At 38.7% G+C, this 23,003-nt stretch overlaps 1 protein-coding gene across 1 annotated transcript; it reads right to left on the bottom strand.

Moving 5' to 3' along the window:
* Nucleotides 1–53: 53 nt before the first annotated feature.
* Nucleotides 54–11,750, bottom strand: gsna (gelsolin a). The gene is made up of 16 exons (XM_057360078.1): nucleotides 11,599–11,750; nucleotides 7,418–7,615; nucleotides 7,142–7,296; nucleotides 6,523–6,684; nucleotides 6,292–6,441; nucleotides 6,127–6,216; nucleotides 5,915–6,047; nucleotides 5,527–5,831; nucleotides 5,287–5,420; nucleotides 5,042–5,132; nucleotides 2,989–3,159; nucleotides 2,743–2,917; nucleotides 2,459–2,580; nucleotides 2,261–2,338; nucleotides 2,107–2,167; nucleotides 54–1,864 (listed from the first exon to the last, which is right to left on the bottom strand). Exons 2-16 carry the CDS (start codon nucleotides 7,608–7,610, stop codon nucleotides 1,695–1,697), a joined length of 2,190 nt encoding a protein of 729 aa, XP_057216061.1. The 5' UTR covers nucleotides 7,611–7,615; nucleotides 11,599–11,750; the 3' UTR covers nucleotides 54–1,694.
* Between the last annotated feature and the right edge of the window lie 11,253 nt (nucleotides 11,751–23,003).

The following is a 23,003-nucleotide window of genomic DNA, read 5'->3' as shown; positions in this document are numbered from 1 at the left end:
ATCTGGAAGGACGTGTTTTAGTCTCTAGTAAATTTCAACAGCAACTATTGCATGGTATGGGGTCTGCATAGAGGAGAATGGCTTACATTGCTCTAGCCAGTGAACCTACCCCCATATGTTAACAATTATCTCATTATTTAAGCTCCATAAATAGACATCAGGCAGGGGCTTAGCCCTTTCAGTTTTAACACTGCATAGGATATGTTGACCAATGCTAAGATTTGTCCACTTTACCTTTCTGAAACTGATGATGGATTAAGCCTAGTCATACATTAAAATCACAAATCAACAAGTGAAATGAAATGACACAATGGATTAGATCATTTTCGCAGCTCCCCCTGCTGGATACAATGCGTCATTGTTTATAGTGGCATGATCATGGGTTTAGAATGGAATACTAGTATGCTTACTGAATACTGTACAGTACACGCTTCATACTGCCTGCTATATTTTTGTCTCACTTATAATATAAAATATACTACAATTCTATAGCATACTGTATTTTGGTGCCACTGTAAACAACAAATTCCTTCATCTAAAATATAAAAATTCTAATTGAACTAAGACACTATAGGTACTGTTGCTAGTAAAACCCGCTGCATACAAAAGTTGAAAACAAAAACCTTGACACATTTTTAAAGACGCCTTTTCTGTTAGTAAACGTTGTGACGCGTTTTTGTAGGCGGAGCTTATGTGATGGCAGAAAGAGCCCCTGACCGCATTGGCTCTCACTAAATCCTTGGTGTTTCGAGTCTGACGTCATCACCCAAACGTGTTTTTTCGTCAATTTTAACAATCTTAGGTAGTTTAGATCGTTAGAGTAAGGTTAGGGTAAAGGTTTCGTAAGACTTGAAACACCAAAGATTTAGTCAAAACCAACAAGCCACGCCCACGGATCTAGGATTTAGTTTTATAGAACGTTTCTTCAGACGCGCGTGTGACTGACCCCAGTTAACTTTCGGTTTATGTTTGGCTAGTGTCTAATAATATAACTATTTACATTTAATTTAATTTCATATTAATTTGTATTATAATTTTACTGTATAATAACTGTATTAAATAAACGATTTGTTTAATTTTGTTGTACGTTCATTTTATTAAATACATATTTTTTTGAATGGGTCCTGCATTCAGTCGCATTTAAACAAACCGTATGGTACATTGACATGTAGCGGTTGAGTTTGGTATCGCAGTCTAAATTCAAAATATTGGAGAGACACGTTTAGCCAAGTAAAGGTTCTTCTCGATTTCTTTTGCTTGTTATCAGAAATAATCTACAGGCACTCTATTGTTTGTGAATGTGTACCGGAAGTTAAGTTGGGGGGGGTCACAAAAGTGCGCATGCGCAGTAACGTTTGTTTTTGTTGTTAAGATGAAACCGTCTATAAGGATGACCATGTGTGTTTTCATCTGATGCACTTTAAGTCGGGTGTACAAACCAGATTAAGGCTAAAGCTTTGTACAGTTTAAATTAACATTAAAGTAACATTGCCGAGTGCAGGTGACAAACGCTTATAAAGCAACCAGGTAAAGAATGAATAAAGTTGGGGGCGGGGCAGTAAGGTGCCTTATTAAAAATTGCCCTTTTATACTGATCCAGGACCATCGTTCGTGCTCTAGATGGTGTTAGATCTAAAGGCAGTTTTGATCAGCTTGCAGTAAGACAGTATAGCTGAAGGGTCAGAAGTGAAGGTTTACAGCTCAAGCTCAGCCATGGCTCTTTCCAGGGGGTCGGTGGTCCAATAATCGTGGTCCCAGCCCAGGAACCAGCCTGTGAAAGTGGGCGGCTCAAAGCCCTGCTTGATCTTCACGATGGGTGTGCGTGGGTCACGGTTGGCTGGGTCGGTCTGAATGTATCGGGCAGCTGTAGAGAAATGATAAAGGTGTTAGTATATCATTTATTCAAATTCTTTAGTTATGGTTTAAACCTTGTATGGTTTTCATGTTTATGAGACTGTTAATGACATTGCATTTGTGCCACTTATCACTGACACAATAGCATTCTTACTGCACAGAAAATCACTTAAACTCAAATTCTTCTTGACTGGCTGCATTACTTAAACAGTTTCTGTATTGTGTTAACATAAGGGTTGTAAAAGGTCTCACCTGAAGTCATAGCTTCAGTCTTCTCCTCCTCATGAGCCTCATTACCGATCCAAACAAACACCTACAACACATCGAGACTCATTAAATTGCTGATCATTGATGATGCATCCAGTTAGAGTTGTATTAAAAGAAACATGCAAAAGAGGCAACTCACCTGGTCCCAGGTATCAAGGATCATGACATCATCTGTAGCCAGGTCTTCTTGGGTCATCTCTCCAGGCACCTCCTCAATCTGACAGCCACACATCCATATCAGTTTATTATCAAAACACACAGCTCATATGCAATCTTAAAAATAAATCAGCAAATTGTTTTAGATTCATCAAATCTAAATCCATGTGTTTTTTCTCACAATGAAGCGGCCGGTTTTGTTAGAGCAGGCAAACAGTCTTGGCGGGTGGGCATTCATCTTATCCTTCAGCCTGGATGACGTGCGGTAGTCTGCTTTTCCTCCCAGAGCATTCCAGAAGCCGTCTGCAAAAGTAAAGTGCATAAAAGTATTCATACGAGCCGCAACCGTAATGGTCACACTGTATTGAGAAGAAGTTTCTAAGAAAATTAGAAATAGTGTGACTTATGGTTTACATAAGCTGTTCTTAAAAGGCACACATAAAATGAGTCTAAAAATGTCTTTACTATTTTCTCCTCCTTCATTCATCGTTGAGGGTGAAACTCCAAGAATGTCACACAGCTGCTTTGCCCCATGTTTCTCTGTATCGCTGGCTCCACGTCCCACCCACAAGAAAGAACCGTCTGGGGTCACCAGGACGAAAGCATCATTGGAGTTCAGGTTGGAAGACTCTGCATCGATCTAACAAGTGACAACAGTGCCGATTTAGCAAAGTTCGCACTTCACCTGGAGAAAAATGTTAAGATACTGACCTCCACAGCTCGCGTGCACCCTGCAGAGTTAGAGCGCACTTGGAACAGGCGTGTCTCGGCTGGTGCCGTCTGACCACCTTCCCTGGAGGTGCCACCCTTGTGCACCACCATGGGCTTTCCTCCGAACAGACTCATCAGGTGAGCTGGTTCCTTACCCTGGACCACCCGTGCCTGATAAATACACACACTGTAGAATGAGGTCACAGTATTTTGGTTGTCTAGTTGCTAGATGCTTGCCAAATTAGGCAGACAAGTTGTGTGTCATGCTCTCACCCTCAAACATTTGTAATAATCGCACATTTAAATGTTTGACTTAAAGACTTCTGTATAAAAAAAAATTCAGTACTGTCCAGTACTTTGCCCAATGTAACCTGAAGAAAAGCTGAGCCACTGGTCTATATGACAAACAACAGTAAGTTTAAGGTTTGCAAGTAATTCCACAAGGTGGCAGTGTTTAGCTCTCTGTGAAAATGTTGGGCTTACGCCAACCCTCCCATCCACCTTTGTGTCTGGAATGATGACAGTGGTTTTTTCCATGTTGCTCTCTGCTGAATTGTGAGGTTGTATTTACTGGAATGTTATTTAACATTTTTTCCCTGAAACCTCACTTTAGTATGTGATACTTGCTAGAAAAAGACATGCTTTTAGAAAAAAACATACTGGACCAGAATTGAGATGCACATTCTCTGGATGTTGTTTAGTGCACTGCACACACGATCTACTAGAGCATTCTACATTAGATGTGCTTTCGTAACTTTGCAGAAATGAGTTCTTTCATTTCTACAGTTTTATACAAGACAGCATGCATTAATACAGACTAAAACGACACTCTGAATGAATAAACTCTCAAAGATGCAAGACTCCCAAGAGTAATCTGTCAATGTGGAAAACAGTTAGTTACTTGTGCACAGATGACAAAATATCAATGTATACACACAGACACAAGTAGGCCTACACAAGTGGAGGCGTGTGCAGGGATAGAATATTTCCGTGTACAGAGTCTTGCAAAAAATCCTGATAGTCTTTGAGCATATTAATCAATCTAATTAAACACCAATGACAAGTGATATAACTGAGGCCTTAAAGGTACAGTTCACTCAAATAAAAATTCTGTCAAAATGTTCTGTAAAAATTTGCTCACACTCAAGTTGTTCCAAATCTGTATAAATGTCTTTGTTCTAATGAACACAGAAAGATATTTGGAAGAATGCTTCCAAAACAGTTCTTGGCCACCATTGACTACCACAGTAGAAACAATTACAATGGTAGTCAAAAGTGCTTCTTTCCTACATTCTTAAAAGATAAGGGACAGCTCATCCAAAAATGAAATTTCTGTCTTCATTTATTTACCCATTATGTTGTTCTAAACTCCTATTATTACCTATTATTCTGTGAAACACAATTGTGGATTGACAGCCCCCGTCTCCATTTAAATTAAAGGAAGCAATGATAGTGAATGGTGACTGAGGTCATCAGTTCCTGCTTTGCCTTTTGTGTTTAAATAAGACAATACTGTATGAATTTGGAACAACATAAGGGGTAGAAAAATGATTGATGAAATATTTTGACATTTTTATTTGCTGTTTACCTAAAAGTAACATATAAAAAATTTTTACACACAGCTTCCCCTAAATCAGGTAGCTTTATTCTAGAGTGATGATGATCTTTTGGATTATAAATGTAGGAATGAGGTGCTGCAGCAGTGTTACTGTACACGGACATTCTATCCGGGAGTTTGGATACCTGAGTGGTGAGGGAAATGCCAGCCATCTAAAGGAGGATGTCAGATTTAAATAAAGGACAGGAAGGAAAGACAGAGGAGGAAGTTGATTTAGCAGATGGAAAAATCAAGGAATGATGTCAGTACAGGCTCAGAAAATTCGCAGTAACAGCACAGCTGTGATGAGGTTACAGCAGGGAACCACATGACATGGCGAAAGTAAGCATGATGGAGCAAAAATGCTATGATTGTCCTACACAATAAATAAAACTTCATCTTAAAGTAACACATATAGATGTGAATGTAACCGCAAAATCAATTCTATAATGCTACCTGCACGGGTCCACCTCCAAGCTCATCATCCAGCTGGGCCCCTAAGATGGCAGACGCCCCGATCTCATCTTGTGATGAATCCTTACCCTGCCTGCGACACACATCATACATCAATTCTTAAAGAGCAGGATGATCTAATTGAATTTCTCTAATGACAAAACATAGCATGTGTTCTACTGCGTGTCAGATAAACTGTTACAGTTAAAGTCTGACAGCAGGGGGCGTATGGGAGCGATAAATCATACCAGATGTAGATAATGTGGCCTTGTCTGCCTCCGTGGCGATAACTGTACAGGATAATGTAACTGTCTCCACCATAGAACTGGCCATAAGTAGAGGGGTCTACTGGAACCTTGTCTGACCCTTCGATACGCCAGATCTGTAGAGTAGCAGTTGGCACAAAAATAAAAAAAGATTAACCTAGTTTCCTGCAATCTTTTGAGTTTACAGACACAAATCTAAAGATGACAGCAACACTGACTGACCTGTTTCTCTCCATTGCCATCATCGATCATGCCATGCTGAGCAGCCATGGCCGGAGAATCATGCAGGGTGGAGGCGTCAAACGGCACCTTCTCAATCTTAGCGATGCTGTTGGAGACGTAAGCCACACCCAAGCCCTCCGTCTGGTCCACATCGCGCCATTTTTTAAAGAACTGCTTGAACAGAGGAGTCTCGCCCATCTCTGGAAGAATCTGCACCTGTGTATGCTTGGGGTAACCCATTTTCTTAATGAACTCATCAGCTGCCTTCATGGCAGCCTTTCGTTCCTCCATATTGGCATCTTTGCCTGTGAGGGGGACACCAGGATGATGTAAAAGTTCCCTTTTCGGAAGACGCAGTCGTTGTGATTGAACATTTGCATTGGCCTACCTTTCCAAACAAAGATCCTGCCATCCGAGCCGTGGTCCAGGATGAAACAGTCGCTTGATTCCAGCGCGCTCTGGGAGAAGGGGTTCTCAGCGGCCACCAGTGCAATTGCCATGTTTCCACCGGCGTCCGACACCTAATGGACGAAAAACGGGTATTTAAACTGGGAAGCAAACAGTTCGATGACTCGTAAGGTTGTATTGACATTGTGGTACCTTATAGAGTTTGGCCATCTTCCTATTGGAGGCGTCAGCCTGGATGTCATCAGATGCTCCTTCAGGCAGATCTGGCTTTTCTCCAAGAACCTTTCAAGACATAAATGAATTATGGATTGTGTCCGATTCTGAGCATTTCAAACCGTACATGCATAGATTGCTTACCTCCAACATCTTCTCTCGTTCCATTCCTTCATCGCAAACGTACACCCGGGCACGACCACTGCGTTCGTTGTCACGAATACCTTTCGCGAGCTGAGTAGCTTTTAGCTTCTCAAAGCGGTTGCTCTTTGAACCGCACCACTGATAGATCTCCTGTAAGACACACAACGTAAACATGGTTACGATTAAATCATTTTTTCCAATTGTTATTATTATTTTTCATATGATACTTACATTGCCCAAGTCCAGAATAAAGCAGTCTCCCTGGTTGAAGCTGTCCCAGGTGACTGGTACCTCTGTTGCCCTGATGACACGTCGACCTTTGACCTGCAGCACACGCTGCATTATAACTTCATTGGTGACCACATGCTTGAACCCAGAAGCAACTCCACCTTTCTGAAGAAAAAAGGGCTGTCTTTAAAGTGCATGCCTTGCAAACACTGAAAGTACATTTTGCAAATGTGAAAATGTCTCCATCAAATGCACAATATTTCTCTATTATGAATTAAACAGCCACTTTCACATTTGTTGTTATGCTCTTAAAGCAATATACACTCAATTATTAATATCACATCCACCGCATAACTGCACTTGAATTTTCGAAATGTAACGGTGTCATATTTTTGATGCTACAATCCATCATATCCATCATGTTGCACTATATAATTATTCATGTACAAAGACATTACTTTCCAGATTATTTAATTCTTAATCTTTTAATAGATTTTCCTTTATTTTATTTATTTTTTAAATCTTTTAAATTATATAATTCTTGCAAACTGTGGGCAGAGAGTCATACCAAGCATTTTACTGCATGTTGTGCTGTGTAGCTTGAAATACTTAGGTCACTCACCATGTACTGTATTCCTTTCTTAAAGTAGCCCAGGAAAGCTTTAGATTCGTGGCCTTGCACTTCACGGTACTGGATGGGTTTTCCACCCAGATAGTCATCCATCTGCACTGTGAAAATGGCAGCTGCCCCACTCTCATCCTGTGTGCAGTAATCACCTGTTTATTAAAAAAAAGAGTTAATGCTTAAAACCCGCATTATTGCTGGACCTCTCGAAAATATTTTGTTGGAGTGCTGAAACAAATGCAAATTCTCTTTAAAACAGCACTGTGCTCTTACCCAACCAGAAGTGGAGATCATATTGTAAGTTGCCTGAACGTTGTTTGATAGTATTGAGGATCAAGTAGGCATCTCCTGTGTAGAACCCGCCATAAAGGTTCTGAGGAACAGCAACCAAATCAAACTTCTCGATTCTCCACACCTGGAGCCCAGGCTCTTTGCCTGCTCGCTCAAACTCGGGGTGGTACACCATGCTGTCTGCAAAAAGAGAGACATGTGTTTAGACCAATTTAGAAAAGAGACAAATGTGTAGTCATCAATTCTGTGCGCTACAGGGGTGCCGTGATGGGGAGGATTAGAGTGATTTTAAGGGCTGTGGTCACCCAGGGGGGCCACTAGAACCCCCTACATTCCTGTATGATTGTGGAATTTGGGGCATAAAGTACAAATCCCTGGAGGCTGAAGTATAAACCCTAGCGGTATACCTGATTGGGAGTACACTTTAAGCATTTTGATAAAATAATGACGTAATACTCAAAGCATAAAATACATAATCATAAATCAATCAAATGACCCATTTAAATTACATGGGATAGTTCACCCAAAAAATTAAATTCTGTCAACATTTTTTCACCCTCCTTCAACATCTGTATATGACTCTTTCTTCTGTCAAACACATAGAAAGTTATTTTGAGAAATGTCTCAGTAGTTTTGTGCCCATAAAATGAAGTCAGTGGGGTCCAATGTTACCAATTCTTTAAAATATCTTGTTTTGTGTTCTGCAGTAGATTAAAAGTCACATAAATTGACATTAGGGTGGACTGAGTGATAAAATAATTTCAATTGTTGGTTGAGCTATGTTTACAGTTATTATTTTATAATCTCAGTTGTCTCCCCTCATTCAATTCCTCCACATCTTGTAAATTTTTTTCCCTGAGTTTATTGCATTGCATTTTGGGATTGTCTAATCAATACATTTATAACAGCTCTGCATTGGGAGCCTACAACGTGATGATCTTTTAAAATTCTGCTGGTTTTAAAACAGATCAATAGAGTAGAGTTTGTCCACCCCCACAACGTTGTAGACTAATCCCAGTGAACAGGCCACTATAAAAATCCAGTGGCAGGGAGTTTCCCTCTGTGCTGATGGACAATTGTGTTGGATGCAGGAAAAAGGAAGAGCTGTGACTAACACTGTTAGAGTGACAGGGCCAACCGTGCACACAGTGTATCCAGATTATTAATTCCACAGCCTTTCATGTACAAATTCCTGCATGTATTAGTGGCTGCAGTGCAAACAGTGTCCCCTGAGGCCTCTGAGAGGGTAACCTTGTCAGCTGTGCTTTCTGCCCACTTGTGGGGTGGGGACATAAAGTTTGGGATGTTTTAGACATGAGTCATTCAGATCGGTCAGAAATTGTAGGCTTTTCCACAGCCATTCCTAAGAGGGGGAAAACTGGAATCCATCTTTAGGAAAGGATCTGTATTCACTGTATTCACAACATAGAGTAGGTCTATGTTAGCTAATCATCGTTTACACAATCTATTTGCATTCAAACGTACTCTATACAGGTAACATGCGGTTTCCTGTAGGGTGTTGCTGTTACTGCATGGAGAACACAAAAAAAGTTCTGGTTTGGGCTTCATTACAAACCACAGAAACCATAGAAACAAAAACTTAGTCATTGGTTCCAACGCCAAGCAATCTAAAAAAAACACATCATTTTTATGACAGGATGAGGAACAAATGCACTTCCAAATATGGAGCTCTATGTCAGGGTCTACAGTGTCTACCAAGTGTGTCCTTGTCTACCAACCTGAATGCCTTTGCATAAATATATAGCCTCAATATGTTTTTGAAAGATCATTTCAAGAAAATATTACAGTACTGCTGAATATTTAAGATGACTGAACAACTTAATATGGTAAAATAAATTGACAAAGCCCTGCAGCTGTTATCATGAATTCATTGACACTTTCTTTTTAGATCTAACCGCTGCTACTCCAGCATGTGCTTCACAATAAGGAGTTTATTTTGAGACAGATATAGGCATGCTAAGAGCTTGATAAAACAGAAATAGATGTTTTGGTTTGAATTGCACTTCTTCACAATGCTCAGACTTTGGTCTATAACATTACTTCACACATTCCAAATACTTGTTGATGTATTCAAGGGCATAAGTGACAGTTGTTTCTACTTGAAATATTCTAAACAAACACCATCGCATCTATCTGACAGAAGTGTTATTTAAAATGGACAATGTTTCATGCTAATGACTAAACTCAGTCTACTGATCCTGGTTCCTTGTTTGTGGATTGCATGAAATACTTCATAAATAAGGGGCTGTGTACAGTTTCTGAACTGAGCATGTCTGATATATCTGATGCAGTAGCCGCCAATCTGCTAGCCCACAGGGGACTATAAATAGTCGAGGTCATGTGACATTTGCTTATGGGTCAAAAAAGGAGGGAGGATTGTTTCTGGGAAGTGCCTGTATACAATCTGAACAGGCCTTAATACTGTGACATTGTTTCTTCACTGTTCTTGTGTTAGAGCTAATTCGGAAAAGCTATACATTGGAATATTGGGATAGGGTCCATATCTTGGTCGTAATTCTATTAAATTATCAATAAAAATAAACTATGGTGAAATTACTTAAAAAGCACATGTGACCGCTCTGCATCTGCCTAAGAATGTAGTAACACACATCTTCTAGTGGCGTACTGAATTTAATACCTACCATGCAAACCAATGTACTAATGCAACCCTCAACTAGAAAAAAACCCTGACAAATCTCTGTTTTCCATGGAGAAATCCTTGAATCTCTCAGCGTGATTCAGTTTTTCCCTCCTTAATACACCTGAAGCTCTTGAGATAACATCTCAGTTTGGGCCGTATAAAGCTAGCTTATTCTGAGCTCTCATCACAGACCAACCTCTGACTGCTGTGTTTACCTAAGGAGAAAACAGACTAAACACAGAGTACACTGTCTGTACAGCCCAGCGACAGAGAAATGCTATTTAATATACAGAGTAACACATGCAAGAGGTCAAAGTCTGGGCTATTAAGGGTGGGAGACTGTTACAACAGATTTGCTTCAAACAAAGTGTCAGACTCGAACACGCCAGTTGAGTGCATGCTGCCAGTAAAAGGAATTGACAAACTTCAAACACTCATACAAATCATAAAGTGTGAGCTTGATTAAGGTTGTTCCAGTCTGTTTAACACCTTCACTGACACCTTTAGGTTCCCTGAAGAGAAAAATCATGTGCAGCACTTCCTCTTCAACTACAGCATCTTTACCACAGTCAATATTTGGTACAGTAGGGTGTGTTGCTACGGTAACAGATGATAAATGCACACAGGGGCTGATGAGTAATCAAAAGTGGAACTTTTTAACACATGACACGATGCTATAAGATTTAACGGTATAAAAAGAATGTGGCCAAATACTTCATATAAAGCAATCAACTGTTTCCAAGTAGCCACATGTGACTTCCCTGTTAGAAAAAAATGGTTAATGGTTTCCATAACAAAAGCCATTATAAACCATCAGCTGTTTACCACTACCAACAAAATTCTGTTGTCTACTTGGTTTGGGCCAAATTCCGGTAGGATTTAATGGTGTTTTATCAGTTCCCACCTCACAGATATGACATACCACCAGTACATTTTTTTTTATTTCAATTAAACTACCATTCCCATTACAACCATTAAATACAAATACTGCCTTGGTTTTAGCAGGGTTTTTAATTAGTTAATGACAGATAAGTAAATCCTGTTGAGACAAGCAAAAGCTCTCTCCATACACTCCAAACATCATCAATAGTATAGGTTACTTTTCAAAATGCATGTGGTCGCTCCAGACTGCGCACTTTAAAAAATCATGATTTACCGCATAATTGAGATGCATCCTGGACTTCGGGATTTATAAATCTCCATATATGGCTTTGTTTGATGAGCACAGCTTCAAAGCCAAACACTGAAACCATGCGCTTTTGCAAATAAATGCTAATAATATTTTACATGGGCTGCAAATGCTGAATGTGTGTGCTTGAGTTCTGACTGTCCCATACTGAAATATCCGATGCGTGAATGGACACAACTCTCACAGCTCTAGTGGGATTGGGAACATTGCACCACTTAAATGATCGCGCAGAGACGCTTGCTTGAAATGTAACAGTTTAATTTAGCGGTAAAACTTAAATTTCAGATGACGGTAAAATATGTGCAAACTTACCTTAGAATGACTGGAGTGTGGATACAGAGTTTGGATGACTGGATTCAGTAGAGCAGAGTTACTTTGATAGTACTGTATTGTTATGACTGGACAGGACAACACCCATCTGATTCAGACAGATTCCGCTGAAGTAAACCCTATACAGGACCAGGGCACTCCAGGCATTTAAACCACTCCCCTGTAACAACCGAACAGGGCAAATCACTGCCACCTACTGCACCACGTGGACACTACGCACAGTTTTTCCTACTGTGCATTTATTTCCTGTTTCACAAATGTATTATGGCAACCACAGTTTTCAGTCACAAAGTTGCTACAGTTATTGTTACTGCAACGAAACCCACCACGATCACCAAAACAAACAGAAATGTCTCGTTAAAATAAAACTAAATGTAATATTATTAAATGTATGTTAAAGGAACCTCAATGTGGTGTGGTTCATATTCTCTTGGGGAAGAAACTTTCAGCAGTTAACATTTTTTACATATTTTCAACTGTTTTAAAATATTAATATATTAACATTCCATGATACCCCAGAGAGTTGCATGGTATGAAGGGATGTGAATCTTGTTTATTTTATTTTGCTAAAAGTGTGTTAAACTTTATTAGAATGTGTGGTGTTATGCTGAAAACTTGCAAATATGATCAATTTTCATGTAAATGAAAATGTTATATTTTATTTTAAAATGGCACCATCTTAAAATCATTGTGATGGTTTATTTACCCTTTATTATTAGAAAGGTCTAGAATTGTGCTAATTTTTCTGTGGTGAAAAGTTTATGTTTAAAACTCATTTTAAATATGTTTAATAAAATTCATAAGAAAAGAAGAAATGCTTTTTATAAATTATGCCCCTTGTGTGCCAATCCAAATGAAGAATGACCCTTACAGACGGGATACCCAATGGCATTGTGGTTGGAACGGTTAGCTTCAGTTTTGTAGATCGTTGGTTCGAGCCATATACGTGACTGGATTTTTCCTTTACTGAACAAAGGGGGAAATTATATGAAAGTAACATTCTCATTTATCAGGACATGTTCCCACTGCTATGATGGACAGATGAAGAGTTTGGTTCCAAAATGAGATAACTCCGTTTTTAAAAATGTGCATTCCAATTAATATCAATCAAACTGCAGTTGGTTTGTTTTGATTTAAGCCATAATAACTCAAAAAATAAAGCTAACTAACAAAATAAAACTCAATAAAAACATGATAAAAAAACATGATTTTAGATTTTTTTAAAAACGAAGTTATCTCATTTTGGAACCAAACTCTTCAAATATAGCAATAACAGGAAAAACCTATTTTGGTGTAAAAATTGAATAGGTCATCTTTAATATGATAATTATGCCATTACGTACACTGAAAAAAATTGGAGTGAAGTTTACTTGAAAAAAGCTAGGAAACGTTTTTCACTCAGGAAATGTTAGTAAATCGATCAGAACTGTCGAAGTAAAGGCTAAACCAATGTATAAGTAGTTTTTATTAGAAATTCCCAAGTACAGGGTCAAGTAAATTTTACTCATCCTTTATTGGTAAATTTTATTTAAGTAATGCTTCTAAATATACTTAATATTTCTTAACAAGTGTCCTAGTTATCTTTTCCTCAGTAGTCTTTACTTGTTTGTTTTTTGTAAATATTACTTGAAATCATATATGAGGTATTAATATGTGTTAAGTAAAATGTATCTGAAGACAAAAAACGCTGGCAGGTATTTCTGGGGCTGCAACAACTAATCGATAATAATCGATAATGAAATTCGTTGTCAACGAATTTCATTATCGATTAGTTGGTCTGTGACGTCACTTGCGAGCTGCGCAGTTATAAATCAAGCGCTTCTTCTTCCCTTTTAAAATGACCGTTTTAGATGCGTCTCTTCGTGCAGCGCGAGATGCGCAGTTTTAAAGTCACACTTGTCTCTCCGTGCTGCACGAGATGCACAGTTTTAAAGAGTACATTCCTCGAGATCATAAAAAATACATTTCATGAAGTGTTTAATTTTGCCGTGTTTGAATGTAAGCAATCTGCCAAGTTGTAAATCCGAAGGTGAACGAATAACAAAGTTATTAGCTTATAAAAAAAGGTAATCGACTCTGAATCACGCGAACAAGCCATGACCTGTCCGAATCTTTAACCACAATGTACCTACGTCACTAGAAAAATCCCCGCCTACTGACTGCGAAAACTTAACTCTCTCCTCCCCAAACACTGTACTAGCTCGTTCGTGACGTGTGCATCATGTCTAAGAGAAGCTGTGTTCTATGTGGTGAAACTAAGTCAGTCTTATTTTCACTACCAAAGGAAGAACTTCTGAGGAAAAAATGGTTACTATTTATTTTTCAAACGACACCAAAGGAGTATAAACCGAACGTTTTACTTTGCTTTGGGGTTGTAACTGTTTGTTTACCTAACGTTAGCTATAAACTCGTTGCGCTAATGTAAGTGTTCAACCATATTAACTCGCAAAGTCTTTATTTCAAGAACTGCGTGGTGTACTATAGTTATAATAACATCTGAAGATACGAACACCGTACACTGTATGCCGTGATAACTAACTGTTACAAGAGAAGTGTCTAAAACAGTCCTTTTTCTTACTGGCATCTGTATAAGGATTAAAGAATGATTCGTCAGACTCGGGCTCGAACTGGTAAGGTAAAATCGACGCCATCTCTCACTATACACTGTTAATATCCAACCACCTGCAAACCGTAATACAGCAGTAATGAAAGGCTGTCCATTTGCGACACATGCTGAACGCGTTTGACCAATCACAGCAGACTAGACCATTTGACCAATCACAGCAGACTAGACCATCTGACCAATCACAGCAGACTAGACCATCTGACCAATCACAGCAGACTACACTATCTGACCAATCAGATCAGACTACGCTGGCGGAAAGGCGGAGATTACACAGATGAATCGCGGAACGAATCATTTGAGAGTCAGTCAAGAAGTAAGGTAATAAAAACTGCTTATTATTACGAAATAATAGTATTTTTACATCATGTATGTACATAAACTTGTTGTCGGACACTCCATAAACCAAAATAAGCCCTTAAAAATATTGAGGAATGTACTCTTTAAAGTCCGACGTGTTCTGCATGCATCTCTTCAAGCTGAGCAGTTTTAAAGTTTAAAGGGGAGATGTGTTTTAAATGACAAAATTAAAGATTATATAGTAAAACCCAATTTGTGGCGTTTGCACTTTGCAAAGTACATAATAGGCTAAATACCCTGATTTGGAGGTTTATTTAGTTCAGAGGCAACGAAGTACATTTACTTGAGTACTGTACTTAAGTACACTTTTTGAGTATTTGTACTTAAGTATTAATTTTTCTGTTTACTTTTTACTGTACTTCACTACATTTGAATGACAAATATCTCACTTTTCATGGCACAAAAAAAATATTTCCTTGGCCGACCCTCCCCTCGCTCCCACGTTTGGGAGAGACTGTCAGTTGCTTCTAATATGACACACATGAATCAACTCACCAGGTGTGTTAATTATGGAGACATTCACGACATTTTTGGAGAAGGCTAATGAGTTCAGTTGTGTATACTGATGTAATTACATTTTTGTCCGATTAATCGACTAATCGAAAAAATAATTGCCAAACTAACCGATTATCAAAATAATCGTTAGCTGCAGCCCTAGGTATTTCAAAAATACTTTTATTCAATGTTTGAATTCAAATATTTAACATCTTATTTAAAAAACAGAGAATCAAATAAAAAAGGTAATCAAATAAATCAATTCAGATCCATTAAACCACCTTCACATTTCCTCTGGCATCAGTTAAAAATGTTTTATTGGTGAGAATGGTGAGTCCAATACCTGTGGAACAGATGAACATGGATGTTAATGCCACAATTAGATTATTTGTCATTAATAATTCAAATGAACGTATTGACCTTAATGCATTGAACTAATAATTGTTAGAACAAATTAGTTCAAGATCCACCATTCTATCTGTAACAACAACGCCAGATCAGAGCTAGCTAAGGCAGAGTTAGCTAAGGGTAAGTTAACACTCACATACAGCAGGCAAGTTTATCAATATCATATTGGTTATATACGGAGCATAAACTTGATTTAACTTGATGAATATGCATTAGGCTACATGGTTAAATTATTTGTCTAAGTTACGTAATGTTACACATACGAGACTTGGCACTACGTTTAGCAAACTGAACACTGTCAACATATTAATAGCTTAACTTAGCATCACGTTAATTCTATTATCCATGTGCATAATAAAAAAACAACCGCGTTTGCAAACGTTGTCCAGAAATGTTAGCAATACCGAGACTCAATAACAAGAACTCGAACTCAAACAAACCAGCGAAAATAAAGTGTAAATTTGTTTGTGTTGTTGATGATGTATGGCTCAGCTCAGCATCTCCTGCCAGGTCCAAGGCGTAGATTAGACTCACGACGTGTGAGCAGTAGCCTGGCGCGCTACTAAAATATAAGCGGGAGAATGTTATCATTCATAGGCTTTAGCTTCAATTTTGATTAAATTATTTTCTAATCGGTTGCATATTATGTCGTGGATATATCCCTCGAATGCACACTGCGTCCCTTTTTTCTTGCTCTCTCAGATATTTCACATGTTCGCCAAAAATTACTAATTATCTCCTTGGGAATGTCTGACACCGGTGCATACATACTGTAATACACTTGCCAGGCGTGAAAGCTTGACAGGCGTAGCAACAGTAACTAAGGAGGGCGGGGCTTAGCGAAGGGTCAATTGGGACTGGTCTAGGGAAACAGTGCAGTGCAACAGGTGTAGGTCTGCTAGGGCTCAGTGGGACACGCCCACGGGTCTTGACATCACGTGATGCCTGTGTTGTAGATTTTCTGTGGTGTGTTGTGCTACTCCGTTTTTGAGAAATTAAAAAAAGACATCATGAACTTGAAAATATTGAAGTAAATTAAGTAATAATTCCTAAAGCCATAAATACCTTACAATTAGAATTATAATTTTTTCTTTCGTAATGGCAGAGATAATGGATAAAATCTGCCATTTTAAATCGTTAAATGTACTTCAACTCGCTAATATAAGATGGTTTTGTATTTCGCGGGGCTATAAAGTGCAAACTTATTTTCCACGTGCAGTTAGGTCAAACAGGCTTCCTGTTCAAGAAAAAGTGACGAAAATTCAGGTATGTTTGTGCTATTCTGCTATTTACACTTTTGTTAAAGTTTTGCTATAAACAAATAGCTTTATGTTCTGCGACTGTTAAACAGTTATCAATTGAATATAATTGCTCTTGGCTTTCATAATGCAGTTATAATGATCTAAGTTGTTAGACATATTTATGAATTTGAGTTTTGAGTTGAGCTATGGGTGGAATTGTGTGATAAAAAGCCCTTTATATAGGAAATTTGACATATTATGTAGATGATGTAGGGCATTTATTCCAGCGTTGTGATGTGACATTTGCGGTCAAAATTTGAAAAAAAAGCTCAAGAGATTTTTTTACCATTATACTGACCCATTTTCTAAGATGAGGGAAATATGGATGTGACAAAAAGGACATCGTTTTTGAGAGACGACATAGCCTACTTTGTACGATTTCGTTTAAATAAAATGCACAAACCAGAAACATACTAACTGGAGGCGTGGCTGTTCATAGAATATAATTATTATATTTTATTTTTCATGTGCCCATTTATTAGGACCGTTATGGATGTGACAATTCTGAAAGCATCTTACCCGAGTATGGAAATCTTGATAAAAATGCTTTAAAACTTTAATGTGAAGAGAGACATGGGTATTAAATCACCAAATATTGACATCTGAGCTATCACTACTGTATGTTGAAAACCTTTGGTAATTGTTGGTAAGAAAGTGTTTGGATGCTTTTTATTTTATTTTGGGTACTAAACCCTAAAATGTAGTTTTAATGATTTAGACGTCTCTTGTTTTTTAGGGGCTATCCACAAGATGGCGATATTTACCAGCATACACAGCTTTGCCTACAAAAGCCGCATTTGCCTGAACTTTTGCACCCGACCTCAAGGGTGACCTCGAATAACACGTGTGGCTTTGTTCAGTTTCTATTTAAAGCGAAATAGGACAATTCTGTCAACAAAACCAGTCAATTTTACCTAGTCTATAATACAATTGACAATTACCTGCAGGACACTTAATATTAAAATTGCCCCGTGAATTAAAAAATAATTAAATGGCATGAGGTGAAACACAATGGCATGAATTGACTCCAGATGTTGCAAAATCTCTTGTTAATATCAAACTGAGCAAAGAGAACTAGTGTTAGGGGAGATCTCAGCCAACTTAAATCGAAAAGACATATGGGAAAGGAATTGTGGAAGTAACTAGACGTTTTTCGCTGGTCAGTCATGATAGTGGAAGTGCGGCACGGCTCCGTTAACCAGACTGTGGCGCCAAAGCATGACAAACTGCATAATCGGCTCAAATTGTTTTTTTAAACCGCGGTAAAACAAAAGGGCACCTGAAAGAGCTGTTTTGTGCAATCCTCCGCTACGCTGTCGCCTTATTGTCTGTCACATATGCCGATATAGCATTGCCTGAGAAGTTGTGAGCAGGAAACTGCAGCCTCCACCCAATGTTCTGTGTAATTTAAAGCCGAGCTGACTGTGAGACTACTTGAATTGCTATGGGGCTTATACTACACAACAAGGTTTCTTGTCAGCCTTCATCTTGTTGTAGCAGCATGCACGCACACAACACAGTACAACACACAACACAGTACAACACACAACACAACGCAGAGGTGCACTAACAACAAGACCTTGGTCGAGGAACAGATGCGACCAACAGCGAAAACACCTCCCACATCACGCTGACTTCTAGTTTGATGGTGGACGAGTTGTTGGTACGTTTACGCCATCCACTGGAATGGAGCGTGAAACATTGAAGCGTTATTAAAGGGTTTTCCATATTCTTTATGTCTGTTATATACCAGCCATTTAACACGCTCTGTTAATGAATATATGCCAGCAGTTTTTAATTCCCCCACGCAATAATTTGACGTAACCCTTCTGCGCTGTGATTGGCTGGATTAGTTCCACAGTGTCGCACACAATGAGATCACTTGGCGATAATATCAAGCAGGTTTGAAAATATCGTAGCGTCTGGGATAGCTTGAGACAGGTCCGGATCAGGTTGCTGACCTGCTTATACTTAACAAGCTTTGGCGACCGAAACGAGCACCGATTTGGTCGCAATTTGGTTTTTTTTTTTGCAGATCTTGGAAATCTGTCCGTGAACAGCAAAACGTGCCATAAAGGAGTGCTTTACTTGGTCTAACTTAATTTAGGCATACCAAATGAGAAGACGAGACGTTAAAATTCAATATAGATTTGTATGCCCTAGAAAATATTGTGTACAGTGTACATTAGAAAGTCTTAACTGACTTTACATGTAATTGTAAGAAAGTATGCATGTTATTGTAAAAAGTACAGTAGTTTCTCTCATGGCACACATACATGGTGATCTTTCACTGTACATTTGGCGTGAAAGCAGCACTCTCAACACTTCTAATGGAGCTTCTCAATCAGCTAGAGAACAGCCTGCTTTAAATCATCATTCTCTCTCTTACTCTTTTTTTCCCCACAGTACAGTCTTGTCTTGTGTATAAGGATATCTTGCATAAGACAGGAAATCAGAGGACAGGTATAGCTTCCACATGAAAATATTGCTTTTGGCACGTAAGGTAACACAGAAAGCTCTTTGTTTCACTCCAAGAAATACTTAACAGAGGCAGGCTGTGTTTATGTAGAGCAGTCATCCTCAATTGGCGGACTGCGGGCCGGATCCGGACCTTTGCTTCGTTCCATTCGGACCGCGAGACAGCCTAATAAACCATTTAAAACATTTGACTATTTTGGTTGTTTAAATTGAGCTGCGCGTCTACACAACAGAGAATCACATCACACAAATATCTTTATAGCGCCAAACGCGCTTCGTTTGAACCTTTTCCGCTCCGTGCGGCGTGCGCGCTGTTTCTCTCCCACCAAAGACGCGCCGCATGAAGACCAGCAAACACCTGCTTCTTTAACAACAAGCATCAAAGATTAATTTCAAGCAGTAATTTCACTAAGATTTCAACCTTTAAAATGGCATTATTCAGTCAATATTGAAGATATTGTTGCTATATTTTCACAGAATATTCTGTGGGATGATTTAAAAAAAGAAAAAAGACTTTTGCTGGGTTTTCACAAGCAGGGTCACATTTTGTACCTTCTAATTGGGAAATTATTTAAAGATAGAAGTAGTTCTGGTATGAATGGCATGGAAAGGCTAATTTAGTAAGTAACTTTGTTTTCTGTTAATGTTGTCAGTAGTTTTTTTATTTACAAATATTAATGATCAGACTTCTATTAAGAGGGCATTCCCCTAAAGCCACAGAGCCTACAATACATACATACTGTGGAAAATCATTATTATTAATCATTATGGAAAATATAAAATAAATGGCCTGATAAAAGATTGTATCTTTTATACAGTGTATGCCCATTGCCCAGTATATCCAACTGGGCTAAATTGATTAAATATTTATTTCTTTTCAAAAAACATATTGTCCGGACCTCCGTTTGGAAGAAAATATAAAGACCGGACCTCTTGGAACTGAATACCCCTGATGTAGAGGAATGGATAACTTCAGGTTCGTGTTATTTCAAAACAATTGATTCAAGTGTGGCCTGTCAGCTGAAATTATGAGTGTTTGGAGAATGATGTGGTTTGCTTAAGAGCATAATGCATTCAATTTGCACAGTCAAAGTGACCACGCTAGAGTGTGTGAGTAAAATCAGTGCGAATATAAAAGTTGATTCTGACTAGAGGTGGGTCACGAGACGGTTGAATAGCCAACAAGTTGATTAGTTAGAATTTTGTATTACGGCACGGCGTGATGCTACAAATGCCGTGTCGTGCCGCATCCAGTGTGGACAACATTTTTAACTACATTGGGTTCTAATGGGTTCTGTTGTCTTTTGCCGTGTCGCGTCTGACACAGTATTAATAACTAAGAAGATAAATGAAGAAGATGAATTCTTCATTTATTGTGACTATTTCAAAGCAGATGTATGTTGAATGTAAGAAAATGGTCCTTTATTTTCCTTCGACAAAGCTCATTGAGTTCGCAAGACTGTATTTACAGTACATCACTTCTTCGTTTTCAATAGCTACTCTCAGGCGTCCTCCAGCTAAATGAAGACAGATGACTGTGGATTCAGACAGAGACTTATCTCTCCGATTTGGTCCTTTGCAGAGCGGTCTGTTTTAACCTTATACATCACAAGTTCATATGACCTTAACGAAATGTTGTCTGGAGCTTTTAATCAATTAAACATGTTTATGAAAATAATGAAATTAGGCAACCACATAGAAAGGAACTCATTTTCTCTCATCCTGTGGGATGAAGAGTATCTTTTCCAACCGTCTGATTTCTTGCCCGACTGCTGTTTTACGGTCTCTGTCTCTTTGTGTGTCTGTCTGTCTGCTTGAGCAACATGACCGAATAGTGTCTGTTTATTATTACTGTTGAGACAGTTCTTTCAAGTCACACATTTTTTAAAACAATAGCACGCCTTATGCCTGATGTATCGAGTTCAGTGATGTATGGGGCCGTGCATGCAAAAAGATGCAATAGATTGTCTTTTTTGAGTTAAAGTACCCCTTCAACTCATCTCTGTTTGGATCTCCAGCGTGTTAGAACAAATGTCCACATTGACACGTATTTAGCATTTCAACACAGATCAAAAGGAAGCGCTTCACTCCACTTCAAAGCCTTCGCTTTCAGTCAGAAATCTCTCAATGGCTGGTTTGACTTTGACATTTTAGGGAGGGCAAAAAGAAAGTTGGCGGACTAAAAAACTCTCAGAGCAACAGACGTTTTTCCTGGTTCTCCGGTTCGTCCGTACCTTAGCCGTATTGAAGCGACACCAACACAAACCGCTGTAGAGCCGCATGAGAACCCGCTCACGTCTTTGATAAATGAAAACCAGTTACAGTAAGTGAAAGTGAGTACGTGACAGTATGTTTTGATGAAGTGTGCGTACACTTTCATCCGCTCCTTGCAATTAAAGAGAATCAGCAGTCATTGATTGTGGGAATGAACATGAACTTGCGTGTATCACGTGTCACTTCTTGATTTCTTGAGTGGTGATGAAGGACCCTGGATCAGCTCTGATCTAAGGTGGTCTCAGTGTGTTTGGATTATGAGAGACCTCCTAAAGGTTAGCAGGAGATGCAATAGTGTAGTTTGTCTGGGATTTTTATGATAGGGACCACAAAGTGGTAGGTGTACACAGTTGTGGCTGTTTAATTGTTTCACGCCTGTTTTTACAAGTCCTGCAGTGCATGGCAAGCGTAATTGAGTTTTTACAATAAATTTGGCAAATACTATTAAGAAGTATACAGTAGATTTTTGTAAGTGATTTTGACAGCACATTTGTAGGTTAAAAAATAGCTACAGTACATGAAAGATTACCGTTTGATCCACATATTGGAGTCGAAATTCCCACATAGATTATGTCTGCTTGGACAGAATCGTCTTCTTCTTTACATCTGTTGAATTTTTAAAGGGGCCATATGGTGCGAACATGTCTTTATCTGTGTCTTTGGTGTGTTATAAGTTGCCCATGCATGTATTAGAAACGTAAAATTGCAAAAATGCATTCTAAATGCATAAATAAAAGACGCATTCTATCTAAAAGCGAATGCTCACCCAGACCTGCCTGAAACGCCTCGTGTGACCACACCCCCACAAATCTACGTCAGTTCGTGGTATGACTTGACCAAGACCGCCCAAATGTATACGCAAGTAAGGTGGGCGTACCTGTCAGTACAATTGCTTTGGAACCTGATGTTCAAATATGGTAAGAGGTGTTACATTTCCGTCACATGCTTGCAGTATTCCACCAATCACTACGCACTGGTTAATTGGCCAATCATAGCACACCTCGCTTTTCAGAGCGATGAGCTTTGTTAAAAATCTGCGTGCTTCAGTGAGGCGGGGCAAAGAGGAGATACAAACAAGCACGTATATGGAAAATACAGCGTTTTTGAACCTTAAATCGTGTATACACATTGCATTACATCTAAAACAAACCATAATATTTGTTTTAGCCGTGTCATATGACTCCTTTAAATCATTTTAGTGCAAAGATTTTGTCAATTTTAAAAACCTCCCGATAGTATAAAGCACATGTTCAAATATGAATTATTGCTTCCTTTTGAGTTTTTCTTCATTCCATTCTCTTAAAACACGATTTAACAAGATATGTGAGGGGTAGACTGAGAATTGGGTAATTCCTCTGTGATAGTTTCTAAGGATCAGGGCAACTGAAGTTCACCATGACTGCCAACAGAAAACAGACAAGTGCTAAATTACATTACAAAAAGTCTTT

The sequence above is a fragment of the Triplophysa rosa genome, linkage group LG19 (assembly GCF_024868665.1).
Source record: "Triplophysa rosa linkage group LG19, Trosa_1v2, whole genome shotgun sequence".
In the NCBI taxonomy this organism is placed as follows: Eukaryota; Metazoa; Chordata; class Actinopteri; order Cypriniformes; family Nemacheilidae; genus Triplophysa; species Triplophysa rosa.
The sequence above is the reverse complement of the archived record's forward strand: the minus strand, read 5'-3'. Positions and strand labels throughout refer to the sequence as shown.

Coding starts and splice junctions, on each gene's coding strand:
- gsna (XM_057360078.1), bottom strand. CDS start 7,610: ATGGTGTACCACCCCGAGTTTGAGCGAGCAGGCAAAGAGCCTGGGCTC. Junction 5,832..5,914: donor CAGGATCTTTGTTTGGAAAG/GTAGGCCAATGC, acceptor TCCCCCTCACAG/GCAAAGATGCCAATATGGAG. Junction 2,581..2,742: donor GAATGAAGGAGGAGAAAATA/GTAAAGACATTT, acceptor TTACTTTTGCAG/ACGGCTTCTGGAATGCTCTG.